This window comes from Macaca nemestrina, chromosome 2, assembly GCF_043159975.1.
Source record: "Macaca nemestrina isolate mMacNem1 chromosome 2, mMacNem.hap1, whole genome shotgun sequence".
NCBI lineage: Eukaryota > Metazoa > Chordata > Mammalia > Primates > Cercopithecidae > Macaca > Macaca nemestrina.
Window position 1 is genome coordinate 15,313,771 of NC_092126.1, and position 15,020 is coordinate 15,328,790.

The 15,020-nt window shown below is 43.5% G+C and overlaps 1 protein-coding gene and 1 pseudogene across 6 annotated transcripts in view; both read right to left on the reverse strand.

Moving 5' to 3' along the window:
• LOC105470942 (CCR4-NOT transcription complex subunit 10) overlaps positions 1 to 15,020 on the reverse strand; it is a 98,290-nt gene that overhangs the window by 13,026 nt on the left and 70,244 nt on the right. For all 6 annotated transcript variants that reach the window (XM_071090762.1, XM_071090761.1, XM_071090763.1 and 3 more), the window contains one exon: positions 2,548 to 2,661. In XM_071090762.1, the coding sequence (XP_070946863.1) occupies positions 2,548 to 2,661 (114 nt within the window). The remainder of the gene's footprint in view (positions 1 to 2,547; positions 2,662 to 15,020) is intronic.
• Positions 8,290 to 14,221, reverse strand: LOC139361840 (protein SGT1 homolog; annotated as a pseudogene).

Consider the following 15,020-nt stretch of genomic DNA (forward strand, 5'->3'; position numbering starts at 1 on the left):
TAAACTTTTACAGTTTTAAAGCTCTCCAGGTTTGGCATGGTGGCTCACACCTGTAATTCCAGCACTTTGGGAGGCCGAGACGGGCAGATCACCTGAGGTCAGGAGTTTGAGACCAGCCTGACCAACATGGAGAAACCCCGTCTCTACTAAAAATACAAAATTAGCTGGGAGTGGTGGTACATGCCTGTAATCCCAGCTACTTGGGAGGATGAGGCAGGAGAATTGCTTGAACCCAGGAGGTGGAAGTTGTGATGAGCCAAGATCACACCACTGCACTTTAGCCTGGGCAATAAGAGCAAATACAAAAACTAGCCAGGCACGGTGGCTCATGCCTGTGAAACTCCGTCTCAAAAAAAGAAAAAAAAAAAAAAATTAGCAGGGCATAGTGGCGTGCGCCTGCAATCCCAGCTACACAGGAGGCTGAGGCAGGAGAATCGCTTGAACCGGGGAGGCAGAGGTTGCAGTGAGCTGAGATCATGCCACTGCACTCTAGCCTAGGTGACAGAGTGAAACTCTGTCTCGAAAAAAGAAAAAAAAATTAGCCGGATGTGGTGGTGGGCTCCTGTAGTTCCAGCTACTCGGGAGGCTGAGGCAGGAGAATCGCCTGAACCCAGATAGCAGAGGTTGCAGTGAGTTGAGATTGCGCCACTGCACTCTAGCGTGGGTCACAGAGAGAGACTCAGTCACACACACACACAAAGTCCAGTTCTCTCATAATGGCCGTATACACCACAATCTGAACACCAGCAGGAGCTGCAATTCCCAACATTGGTATTTTGAGTTGGGCAATGGTAAGAATGGAAGGTACTTTAGAGGCAACCCAAATGCCTTGAACTGAAAATTAGGATCTTCCCCATCTCCAAGCCTGAATATTGGACAAGATTTTCTTGCAGAAGAGCAGGAGTTCCCTTATATTTGAATTGTGACAAAGTCTCTTATATTGTTGAATGATTTCTTACTACTTTTTTTTTGAGATGGCGTCTCACTCTGTCACCCAGTTTGGAGTACAGTGGTACAGTCTCGGCTCACTGCAGCTTCTGCCTCCCAGGCTCAAGCAATTCTCGCGCCTCAGCCTCCTGAGTAACTGGGATTACAGGAGTGCGCCCCCATGCCTGGCTAATTTTTGTATTTTCAGTAGAGATGGGGTTTCACCATATTGGCAAGGCTGGTCTCCAACTCCTGACCTCAAATGATTTGCTGCGTAGGCCTCCCAAAGTGCTGGGATTACAGGTGTGAGCCACCGCGCCTGGCCTTAATTACCTTTTTTTTTTTTTTTTAAAAAAAAGCACTAGGTATGTCTGGGGATCACTAAAAAGCAAAAGAGTAAGTAGTTATATTTCGGCATTTATAAGTATATACCTATACGATGAATGAAAGAACAACTGTTCTAATGTTATGCAGAATACTCGTGGCTTTTGATAAAATTTCCAGGATCAGCACCACACAAAAATTTCAAGCTGTATGCAGTTTATTTTTATTTTTTGAGAGGGAGTCTTGCTGTGTCACTCCGCCTGGAGTGCAATGGTGCAACCTTGGCTCACTGCAACGTCCGCCCCCCAGGCTGAAGTGATTCTCCTGTTTCAACTTCCCGAGTAGCTGGAATTATGGACGCCTGCAACCACACCTGGCTAATTTTAATATTTTTAGTAGAGATGGGGTTTTACCATGTTGGCTGGGCTGGTCTGGACCACAAATGATCTGCCTACCTCGGCCTCCCAAAGTGCTGGGATTACAGACATGAGCCACCACATCTGGCCTGTATTTTACTCAATTTTGATAAAAGAAAAAGATAATGTGCTTTGGAAAATTTTAGAATGACAATGATATTAACGAAGAAGTATTTGGAGTCTCACTAAAACTAGCTCATTTTGGAATGATACAGTAGCTTGGAAAGATATTTTAAAATTCTTGTCTATTTATTTTATTATTAATATTATTTTTGAGACAGAATCATGCTTTGTAGCCTAGGCTAGAGTGCAGTGGTGTGATCTTGGCTCACTGCAATTTCTGCCTCCTGGGTTCAAGCAATTCTCCTGCCTTAGCCTCCTGAGTAGCTGGGACTACAGGCACCTGCCACTATGCCCAGCTAATTTTTTGTATTTTTAGTAGAGGCGGGTTTCACCATGTTGGCCAGGCTGGTCTTGAACTCCTGACCTTGTGATTTGCCTGCCTTGGCCTCCCAAAGTGCTGGGATTACAGGCGTAAGCCACTGTACCTGGTCCCTCAAAGTAGATTTACCACATTGACCAAACTCCTTTTTTGTAGGTCTTCTCCCTGAGGACTTATTTGGGGAATTAAAGTGCTGCAGTGAAGCCTAGAAGTGGACACTAGAGTCCGAAGTTTTTGTCTCCTAATGCTCAGTACAGCACAAGTGAAAACATTTTCACTGCTGAGGCATGGCTTAAAAAAAGTTCATTTAAACAGCTGCTTTCCTTACAAATATATATTCCACTGGAAGAATAATAAAAAGAAGCAACATAAACCACAAACCAAGGAGAAACCTCAAAACAAAAGAAACCAGGGACACACAGGGCAAGTCACACTTACTTAAGAGATCCTGACAGCTTGGGCTGCTGAAGAAGTTTATCTGCATGATTCAAAGCCATAAGGTTATCACCCAAAGCCAGAGCCACATAGGCACTGCAAGCAAGTATGGAGCACCTACAACACAAAAGGGAAGGGGCCGAAAATCTCATTTTAAAAATTGATAATGGTTATATTTGCTAAATAGGAAAAAAATGCCCTTTAACTGTGACAATCTGGACACCAGGAAAGAGGAGAGGAAGCCACGGTACTAATGGTAAGAATTAGATTGATGTATAAAACAATTCTGAAGCATGGTTTGGCTATTTACATAAGTCATCTTCGGCTTTCATCCAATTGACCCACATCGCCAACAAAATAACCAAATGGATTACAATACATAGCCTGTATGTATGTATGCATGCATGTATGTATGTATGTGTGTGTATACATATATATAGAGAGCCTAATGAGAACTTACTTCCATAGAAGTTTGCTTTTAATAACCTAGGAATAAAGCTATAGAATCAGATCTTATTCTTTCTACAGGTATTTGTGATATGCTAAGAAATAATTAACTTACTAAAGCATTCATTTACTCTAAATGTTCTTTTCTCAACCAATTAAGTCTACAGTTCTTGCTAAACAATAGTATCAAGAGTAACTAAAAAATTTTATTCACACAGTTACTATTTTTCTAAATGAATACTGAAGGAAAAAAACAGGTTAAACAAACATATGTGAAGACAACATTTAAGTTACATTGATTTTTGCAAAGTTGGATTGGAAATCTAAGTTTCTATAATATTTGGTTTTCTACTTAACAGACAGCTCATTTAAAACAAGTCCGGTTAAAGACTTAACACTAATAGATCACTTGAATGTTAAACAACTGCTCCGCAAAGCAATCTTAAAATAAACGCTTGTCAAATAGAAATGAAGACTGAATGGCGAACCACAAAAGACCTGACTCAGATACAGGGTTTTGAGTTATGTTTACAAATTACAATACACATATGTATCATTAAGTGCATTCAGGTTGTAATTTTAGTCTAAGGAAGAATGTAACCAGCATATCACCACAGAGTTTTAAAATGCTCTGAAATCCTCTGACTAGAAATGGCTCTTCCTATAAAAAGCACAGCTGGGCAAATTCAAAAGTATTCTGTTTCCTCTTCACTTGCTAACTTTTGGTTCCTAGAATCTTAGAAAACTACCCTAGAATTTGGTTCCCAGAATCTTAGAAAGGCAGCCCCTCAACTCTTAACGACACAGAAAAGTAGACTGGTCCTGGAGAAGCGTAAGGAAATTGAGGTTTATGCCTTATACTACCATGGGAGGGCTGAAAGACTGTCTAGTGTGGTTCCTTAACTGATGTGGAAACTGAGACTCAAAGTGATTAAACATAGTCTTTAATTTACTGTGTGATTAGTTAGGACTAACATTTGACATTGTAGACTCCCAATCCGCTACTCTTCCCATCCAATCACATTGCTTCTTTATTAACTCACAGGACCACTTACAAAAAACACAGCAGAAAAGATTCTTGTACATTGTAATTTTTCTAAGTTCTAGGCATACATAACACAGGTATTCTAACTTCTCTTTTTAAACAGGAAGAAAAGTTTAATCCAAACACAAGTTTATATTTTGTCCCTGAGTATATAATTTTCAATCTGAACCTTGTTACAGAGGATAGTAATTTGAGAGCAAGCAAGCAGTGCCACTTCCAAAGGAATTTTCCTGGCAAGCCTACTATCAATATCTCTGGCTCTTCAACAGCTGGCTTTACCACCAAGGTTGTCCCATGGCCAGTCCCTACAATGAACCCTCTCCATGAAGGAAGACTCAGGGACCCGCGGCAGGAGGCTAGTTATCTCCCATCTTCAGAAGCATGTTAGTAGTTAAGTCCGTGTGGCAAGACTGGCGACTTCATTTCTCCTTTTGGCTTACTTGTATTTTTATTTTAAAATGGCAGTGACATTCATTCAAGAAGTATACTGAGTAACTACAACATATCAGATATGTACTGCTTACGAACAAAACTACAGACTATTAAAGGTCTGGTCTCCAGAGGCTCAAGAAGACCATTAGTGGCTGGGCACGGTGGCTCACGCCTGTAATCCCAGCACTTGGGAGGCTGAGGCAGGCGGATCACCTGAGGTCGGGAGTTCGAGACCAGCCTGACCAACATGGAGAAACCCCGTCTCTACTAAAAATACAAAATTGGCCGGGTGTGGTGGCACATGCCTGTAATCTAGCTACCCGGGAGGCTGAGGCAGGAGAATCGCTTGAACCTGGGAGGCGGAGGTTGCGGTGAGTTGAGATCGCACCATTGCGCTCCAGCCTGGGCAACAAGAGTGAAACTCTGTTGCAAAAAAAAAAAAAAAATTAGTTCAGGGCCCATGTGAATGACAGTCACAAAATTTAATATCCTTTTTTTTTTCTTTTTCTTTTGAGACGGAGTCTTGCTCTGTTGCCTGGGCTGGAGTGTAGTGGCGCAATCTTGGCTCACTGCAACCTCTGCCTCCTGGGTTCAAACTATTCTCCCGCCTCAGCTTCCCAAATAGCTGGGATTACAGGCGCCCGCCACCACGTCCAGCTAATTTTTTGTATTTTTTAGTAGAGACAGGGTTTCACTATGTTGGCCAGGCTGGTCTCAAACTCCTGACTTTGTGATCTGCCCGCCTTGGCCTCCCAAAGTGTTGGGATTATAGGCGTGAGCCACCGCGCCCAGCCCAATATCCATTTTCATATGTGACTCTGCCAAAGGTCAGTGTAAAACATAAGCTCCTTAAAAGCAGAAGCACACTTCTGTGGTTTCCTACACAGACTAGAGCAGTATCTCACATAGGCAGTAGGTGCTTAATAGGTATTTGTTAAAGAAACACAGCTTTCAACATTTTAAATCTGCTTCTCCAGACCCCCACCTTTCCTGTTGGTAGGTCACTTTGCTGATGAAGCCAACTCTTTTCCAGCTCCCACAAACAGGGGACTTTTCCTGCATGATCTAGGTCCTAGAGTCTAGGACAAGACCCACTTCAGGCAGGCTTGCTGGGAAATGCCTGCCCTGGCCTCTCCCGACAGTAGGTGGGCTATTACTGCTCCAGCCCACTGTCAAACCCACTTTGGGTCCAGAAATCAGTCATGTAAGATTTGCAGCAGGATTCTGTTTCCCAGGAAGCCCAAACTATAATTACGTACAATATAAAAATCTGCTTTCTTTAACTTCTAAATCAAAACAGGGTAAAAGACTCTATAAAAAATAATCATTCAATTAAAAGTTCTCAACTGTGAATATGAAACTTTAGGGCTGACATTGTGATTAAGAGCCATCAGGATTAAGCAAGTTTCGTTGCCCAAAACTCAAACCAACATTTATGCTCCCTTCTCTTGGTGCGTTACAATCCATCCCAACTCACCTCTCATCACTCTCACACTCATCCTCCTTTTCCTCTTAGAAAACACCACCACACTCTGCACAATTCCTGCAGACTGCTAACGCTAGAAGCATACATGGCTCTACTGAGCCCCCACAGAATCACTTTACTTTTGATAGTTACTACTTAAAATATTGTCCCCACCCCCACTTCCTCGAGTCACTGTCCAATCTGCTTTACCAATCACTCAGTGGATCTGACAGTTCATCAGACTGGAAGAACTATACCTCAAGGGAAGAGACACTAGCTTTTCCCCCCTGTGGAGGATCTGACAAAACCCCACTCTCCCCTTCACATGCTGCAGGAACTAGCTCTAGGTCCCCAGAATGCCAACCCTTGGAAAAGAAGATAAAAAAAGAAGGAAAAAAAAAAAAAAAAAGGAAATGAAAAGAGTAAACATTTTCTTCAAGCACCAAGTTACAACAAGCTATGCAAGACTGGGCATTAAAATTTGTCAAGCCATAGATCCTGTGAGTTAAAGAAATCTAAACCAAATATCTCAAATAGTTTAACCCTTATTAAAAAAGGCTAAAATGAGGGTAAATCCAGTCAGTCACCATTTGTCAAAGGAAAATAAATTTACAAAGTAGCTTCACAGCAAACATTTGAAAAATTTGCTTACAAAATCCAATAATGATACAAAAAGTTACTCAGGCATGGTGGCACATGCCTGTAATCCCAGCTACTTGGGAGGCTGAGGCAGAAGAATCACTTGAACCTCGGAGGCGGAGGTTGCAGTGAGCCGAGATCATGCCATTGCATTCCAGCCTGGGAAACAAGAGCGAAACTCTGTCTCCAAAAAAATAAATAAATAAAAATGAAAATAAAAATAAAAAATCTAATAATGTAATTTTTTTTTTTTTTTTTTTTTTTTTGATATGGAGTTTTGTGCTTGTCACCCAGGCTGGAGTGCAATGGCATTATCTCTGCTCACTGCAACCTCCACTTCCCGGGTGCAAGCGATTCTCCTGCCTCAGCCTACCGAGTAGCTAGGACTACAGGGATGCACCACCACACCCGCCTAATTTTGTTGTTTTAGTAGAGATGGGGTTTCACCATATTGGCCAAGCTGGTCTCGAACTCCTGACCTCAGGTGATCTGCCTGCCTTGGACTCCCAAAGTGCTGGGATTACGGTCGTGAGCCACCGTATCCGGCTAATAATGTAATTTCTTTCAACAAACTGAATATGGGAAATTATATACTAAATATCTATATATTTTTTTGTAATGGTCCTTGGAGAGCAGGGCTACCCCACAGGCAGTATGCCCAGAGTAGCCGAGATTTTTAAATTTCAAAAGAGGCCAGGCACGGTGGCTCAGGCCTGTAATCCCAGAACTAAGGGAGGCTGAGGCAGGCGGATCACCTGAGATTAGGAGTTCGAGACCAGCCTGGCTAGCATGGTGAAATCCCGTCACTACTAAAAATACAAAAATTAGCTGCGCGTGGTGGTGTATGCCTGTAGTCCCAGTTACTCAGGAGGCCAAGTCAGGAAAATCGCTTGAAACCAGGAGGCAGAGGTTGCAGTGAGAGATCACGCCACTGCACTCCAGCCTGGAAAACACTGCAAGACTCTGTCTCGAAAAAAAAAAGTAAAATAAAATTTCTAAAGAAAAAAATTCATGGCTGGGCACGGTGGCTCAAGCCTGTAATCCCAGCACTTTGGGAGGCCGAGACGGGTGGATCACGAGGTCAGGAGATTGAGACTATCCTGGCTAACACGGTGAAACCCCTTCTGTACTAAAAAATACAAAAAACTACCTGGGCGAGGTGGCGGGCGCCTGTAGTTCCAGCTACTCGGGAGGCTGAGGCAGGAGAATGGCATAAACCCAGGACGCGGAGCTTGCAGTGAGCTGAGATCTGGCCACTGCACCCCAGCCTGGGTGACAGAGCCAGACTGTCTCAAAAAAAAGAAAAGAAAAAAAATCATGCCAATTTGTCTACAATAATCCAAAAATGTTAAACTTGCCAACCTTCAACTTTTTTTTTTTTTTTTTTTTTTGAGACAGAGTCTGGCTCTGTGCCCCAGGCTGGAGTGCAGTGGCGCGATCTCAGCTCACTGCAAGCTCCGGCCCCCCGGGTTCACGCCATTCTCCTGCCTCAGCCTCCCGAGCAGCTGGGACTACAGGCGCCTGCCACCTCGCCCGGCTAATTTTCTTGTATTTTTAGTAGAGACGGGGTTTCACCGTGTTAGCCAGGATGGTCTCGATCTCCTGACCTCGCGATCCGCCCATCTCGGCCTCCCAAAGTGCTGGGATTACAGGCTTGAGCCACCGCACCCGGCCCAACTTTTTTATTTATTTTTTATTTAAAATTTTTTTTTGAGACGGAATCTCGCTCTGTTGCCCAGGCTGGAATGCAGTGGCCGGATCTCAGCTCACTGCAAGCTCCGTTTCCCGGGTCTAGGCCATTCTCCTGCCTCAGCCTCCCGAGTAACTGGGACTACAGGCGCCCACCACCTCGCCCGGCTAGTTTTTTGTATTTTTTTAGTAGAGACGGGGTTTCACCGTGTTAGCCTGGCTGGTCTCGATCTCCTGACCTCGTGATCCGCCCGTCTCGGCCTCCCAAAGTGGTGGGATTACAGGCTTGAGCCACCGCACCCGGCACCCCCCCCCCTTTTTTTTTTTGAGATAGAGTTTTTTGCTCTTGTTGCTCAGGCTAGAGTGCAATAGCATGATCTTGGCTCACTGCAACCTCTGCCTCTCGGGTTCAAGCAATTCTCCTGCCTTGGCCTTCCGAGTAGCTGAGATTACAGGCCCATGCCCGGCTAATTTTTGTGGTTTTTTTTTTTTTTTTTTTTTTTTTGTGAGAGCAAATTAATTTATTTAGTACTTTTTCCATTCCATATCATCAGGAGAATTGATTTCAACTTTCTTTTTACCTACATCAGACCAGTTGGGACTCAAAACTATACCACCAGACTCCATAAAGGATTTGTTCATGGCACATTTCATTTCATCAGAACCATCTGAATAGATCTGCTGAAATAACGTTTAAAGCTGCATTTCCCTCCAACTTTTCATTCTTTTCTTCTTCTTTCATTTCACCCACTAATTTATCCCAGTTTCTTGTATAAGGACATGATGATGGCTATAGATAGGTTCTTTACACCTGCTATGAATCGTTTTGGCATAGGTACACCTCCTTGCCCCTCTAGCTTTTCCCATCTCACAGCCTCTGGCTTTTTCAGTTTAATTTCTTTTTTTTTTTTTTTTTGAGACGGAGTCTCGCTCTGTCGCCCAGGCTGGAGTGCAGTGGCCAGATCTCAGCTCACTGCAAGCTCCGCCTCCCGGGTTCACGCCATTCTCCGGCCTCAGCCTCCCGAGTAGCTGGGACTACAGGCGCCGCCACCTCGCCCGGCTAGTTTTTTGTATTTCTTAATAGAGATGGGGTTTCACCGTGTTAGCCAGGATGGTTTCGATCTCCTGACCTCGTGATCCGCCCGTCTCGGCCTCCCAAAGTGCTGGGATTACAGGCTTGAGCCACTGCGCCCGGCTCAGTTTAATTTCAATCTTTGTTGAAACTACTTTAAATGTGCTCTGTTCTGGTATTATAGGATGAAGTTCCAGTTTCAAATTGTAATCTTCCCCAGAAGGAAGTTTAACCAAAGCAGATAACTCTTTTTCTGAAAAGTCCACATTTATATCATTCTTCTGAACATTCTTGATCGTAAGTGTAATGACTACTTGAGATTGATACCAGTCACACTTGATTTTTTTTTTTTTGAGACGGAGTCTCGCTCTGTCGCCCAGGCTGGAGCGCAGTGGCCAGATCTTGGCTCACTGCAAGCTCCGCCTCCCGGGTTTACGCCATTCTCCTGCCTCAGCTTCCTGAGTAGCTGGGACTACAGGCGCCCGCCACCTCGCCCGGCTAGTTTTTTGTATTTTTAGTAGAGACGGGGTTTCACTGCATTAGCCGGGATGGTCTTGATCTCCTGACCTCGTGATCCACCCGTCTCGGCCTCCCAAAGTGCTGGGATTACAGGCTTGAGCCACCACACCCGGCCCACACTTGATTTTTGACTGATGAGTCCACACCTCAGATTCTGAACCATTCTGAGCTTCTTGACATCTTTTAATCCAGACACTGAAATTAGCATCTGCACTATCTAATTTTTGTCCTTCTGTAAAAACTTCTAGGGCAGCAACATAGTTTTTTTCATAATATTCACATATTCCTTTTCTCAACATATCAGTGGAATTATTTGGATTGAGTTCGACAGACTTCTTTGCATCAGCAACAGCAACACAGTAATTCCCAAGAAGAATGTGACAATGAGCTCTTTGACAAGAATATTGTGCATTATCTGGTTTGTTTCAAAGCCTTAGTCAGCTCCTCTAACGCTGCTTGGGGGTCCTCGTCTATTACAGCATCCAAGAAGCTTTGGAAAAACCTCTGGGATATTGCAGGTCCTGCTGCAGCTGGTGCCATCTCTCATAGTCACTGTTGCTGCCGCCGGAGCTGCTACTATCGCGGTTACCACCTACGCCACTGTCCAAGGGGGAAACTTCTCAATTTTTGTATTTTTAGTAGAGAAGGGGTTTCTCCATGTTGGTCAGGCTGGTCTTGAACCCCCGACCTCAGGTGATCTGCCCACCTCGGCCTCCCAAAGTGCTGTGATTACAGGCGTGAGCCACCGCGCCTGGCCAACTTTCAACTCTTAACAGAAGTTTAGATGTTCAATTAGTTTTTAATTTTGTCTTCTGTAAACATTTTGCTAATAACACTTCTGTGCAAAAAGAATCTTATTGACAAACATAGTTGACATAGTCCAAATCCAACACAAATAGAAGTCTAACACAAAAAAGCTAAAAAAGTTTTATCTTTATCAAATCTAGCATCCCAAAGAACCCAGTCTTATCCTGGGCAGCAAATAAAATAAAAAGTCACAGAGACTTAGCATTTTACACATGGACAGGACCTTAAGATCACCTAATTCAATTGCTTTATTTGACAGAAAAGGAAAAGGCGGCCCACAGGAGTTGAATGATTTATCCACATCAGTGTCCCTGTGTGGTTTCCACAGAATGGCTGACCACTAAAATTTTTTTTTTTTTTTTTTGAGACATAGTTTCACTCTTGTTGTCCAGGCTAGAGTACAATAGTGTGATCTTGGCTCACCACAATCTCCGCCTCCTGGGTTCAAGCGATTCTCCTGTCTCGGCCTTTTCTACTAGTTGGGATTACAGGCATGCGCACAACTCCCGGCTAATTTTGTATTTCTAGTATAGATGGGGTTTCTCCATGTTGATCAGGCTGGTCTCAAACTCCCAATCTCAGGTGATCCACCTGCCTCGGCCTCCCAAAGTGCTGGGATTACAGTGAGCCATCCCGCCTGGCCTGAAGAATTATTTTAACCCTGGTTTGTGATCAATCTGATCACCAGTTCATCTAAATGAGATCCTTGGAGGCAGATGTGAATCATGCCAACGTGAACACAAATTGCTGATGGCGTGAAGGAAACGTCACACAGGCAGGCTCCTTCTATGGTAGAGTTTGTTAGATGCACAAGTTTCAGAAGGACCACACTCAGTCCTAAGACTGAAATGGGGCTGGATCTCTAGCAAAAGCAATATAAGATTCAAAAGATTATTAGCCATAATCCTCTTTTAGTTATGTCTTATGGGCTACAATATCACCAACGGGCTAACAACAGAAGAAATATGGTTTCTTAAGCACACTAAAACTGTCTATAATATTTATGTTATCAACCATTTGTTTGATTCATCTTCTTTTATAAACACTGGACCACAGGAGGTACCTTTTAATTGAATGGAAAATAATTCACTAAGTGTCACATTAGAGTCTGAAAGAACTAATTAAGCTTTATAATTTACACTTGTGGAATAACTTAATGGGCTTAATTAAATTTGCTCCAAATATTTCCTTTTATCCCTTTTGTGGCCTACCATTTTAGAAATGACCAATTAAATTAAAATTTCATTTTCAGGCCAGGTGCTGTTGCTCACGTTTATAATCTCAGCACATTGGGAGGCTGATATGGGAGAACTGCTCAAGCTCAGCAGTTTGACACCAGCCCGGGTGATAGAGTGAGACTTTGTCTCTACAAAAAAAAATTTAAAAATTAGTGTAGCATGGTGGTGCACAACTGTAGTCCCAGCTACTTGGGAGGCTGAGTTGGCAGGACTGCTTGAACGTGGGAGGTAGAAGCTGCAGTAAGCCAAGACTGCACTCCAGCCTGGGCAACAGAGCAAGACGCTGTCTCCAAAAAAAAAAAAAAAAAAAAAAACTTATTTAAATTTTGTATACTTTGATTTTAATTTCTTGTACAGACATTTCCCATGTTGGCTCCAACATTATTTCCTACCTTTTTCAGTTCTGTTACACTCTTTTCCAGACTCTTGAACAGCCTCCATTAAGTTCAGCTAATATCACAATCTCAGAACGAATAACAAAGACGTTCTATAATATGCAACATGTAAGAGTCAGTTCATACCCATGACAGTTATTAAGCCACTATGCAACAATGAAATATTGTTACATGACTAAATCTATGAAATTACTTCTTTATTCTTTTTTGTTTGTTTTTGAGATGGAGTCTTGCTCTGTCGCTCAGGGTGGAGTGCAGTGGTGGGATCTCGGCTCACTGCAACTTCTGGCTCCAGGGTTCAAGCAATTCTTCTGTCTTACCCTCCTGAGTAGCTGAGACTATTAGCTGGGTGCACATCACCGCACCCAGCTAATTTTTGTTTTGTTTTGTTTTTTGAGACGGAGTTTTGCTCTTGTTGCCCAGGCTGAGCCACCATGCCCGGCTAATTTTTGTATTTTTAGTAGAGACGGGGTTTCACCATATTGGTCAGCTTGGTCTCAAACTCCTGACCTCAGGTGATCCACTCGCCTTGGCCTCCCACAGTGCTGGGACTACAGGCGTGAGTCACTGTGCCCAGCCCTTTACTTTTTTGACACAGTATCTAGCTCTGTCGTCCAGGCTGGTGTGATCTTGGCTCACTGCAGTCTCTACCTTCTGGGCCCAAGTGATCCTCCCACCTCAGTCTCCCAACTAGCTAGGACTACAGGCGTGAGCCATCATGCCTGGACTAAATTTTTTGTAGAGACAAGGTCTCACTATGTTGGCCAGGCTGGTTTTCAACTCCTGGACTCAAGGGATCCTTCCACTTCAGCCTCTCAAAGTGCTGGAATCACAAGCATGAGCCACCACACCCAGCTATTTCCTTTCTTCCTCCCTCCCTTCCTTCCTTCCTTCATTTTATTTTCATAGGTATTTGGGGGAACAGGTATTTGGTTACACAAGTTGGTGCACCCATCACCCGATATTTCTCTACTATTAATAAGATCCTAGTATGCCAAAAAAATGAAGTTGAACCTTATCTCCTCATCTATAAAAATTAACTCAAAATGAGGCAGGCCGCAGTGGGTCATGCCTGTAATCCCAGCACTTCGGGAGGCCAAGGCAGACAGATCACCTGAAGTCGGGAGTTTGAGACCAGCGTGACCAACATGGGGAAATCCTGTCTCTACTAAAAATACAAAATTAGCCAGGTGTGGTGGCACATTCCTATAATCCCAGCTACTTGGGAGGCTGAGGCAGGAGAATCGCTTGAACCCGAGGTGGAGGTTGAGGTGAGGCGAGATCACACCATTGCACTCCAGCCTGGGCAACAAGAGCGAAACTCCATCTCAAAAAAAAAAAAAAAAATTAACTCAACATGGATCAAAGACCTAAATGTAAGTGCTAAAACTTAGAATTCTTAGAGGAAGACATGGTAAATCCTCATGATCTTGGATTTAGTAAAGAAGTCTTAGATATAGTATGAAAAGCACAAGAAACAATGTAAGAATTAAATTTCATCAAAATGAAAAACGTTTATGCTTCAAAGGACACCTTCAAAAAGTGAAAAGACAACACTCAGAATGTGAGAAGATAACTACAAGTCATATATCTGATAGTTGCATCTAGGACATATAAATAACTCTTGGCCGGACGCGTTGGCTCATGCCTGTAATCCCAGCACTTTGGGAGGCCAAGGCAGGTGGATCACCTGAGGTCGGGAGTTCGAGACCAGCCTGGCCAAGACAGTGAAACCCCGTCTCTACTAAAAATGCAAAAATTAGCTGGGCATGGTAATGCATGTCTATAATCCCAGCTACTCGAGAGGCTGAGACAGGAGAATTGCTTGAACCTGGAGGTGGGTGAGCCAAGATTGTACCACTGTACTCCAGCCTGGGCAACAGAGTGAAACTCTATCCCCCCTGCCCCCTCCCCTGCAAAAAAAAAAAAAAAAAAAAAAAAAAAAAAAAAAAAAAAAAAAAGGGCTGGGCGAGGTGGCTCATGTCTGTAATCCCAGTACTTTGGGAGGCCAAGGTGGGTGGATCACCTGATGTCAGGAGTTCGAGACCAGCATGGCCAATATGGCAAAACCCCATCTCTACTAAGGTACAAAAATTAGTTGGGTGTGGTGGCAGGCACCTGTAATCCCAGCTACTCGGGGCTGAGGCAGGAGAATCACTTGAACCCAGGAGGCAGATTTTGCAGTGAGTTGAGATGGCGCCACTGCACTCCAGCCTGGGCGACAAGAGTGAGACTCCATCTCAAAAAACAAACAAAAACTCTTATAACTCAATAATAAAGACAAATAACCCAATTAAAAAATGGGCAAAGGATCTGCATAAACATGTTTCCAAAGATAACATACAAATTGAGTAACAAGCACAGGAAAAGTTGTTCAACTTCATTGTTCTTCAGTGAAATGGATATCAAAGCCACAATGAGATACCACTTGCTACTCATTACAATGTATAAAAAGATGTGGTACAATAATAAGTGTTGGTGAGAATGTGAAGAAACTGGAATCCTTTACGCTGCTGGTGGGATTATGGACTGGTGCAACCAGTTTAGAAAACAGTTGGGTGCTGAGTGCGGTGGCTCATGCCTGTAATTCCAGCACTTTGGGAGGCTGAGGTGGGTGGATCACCTGAGGTCAGGAGTTTTGAGACCAGCCTGATCAACATGGAGAAACCCTCTCTCTACAAAAATACAAAATTAGCTGGGCATGGTGGCAGTGCATGCCTGTAATCCC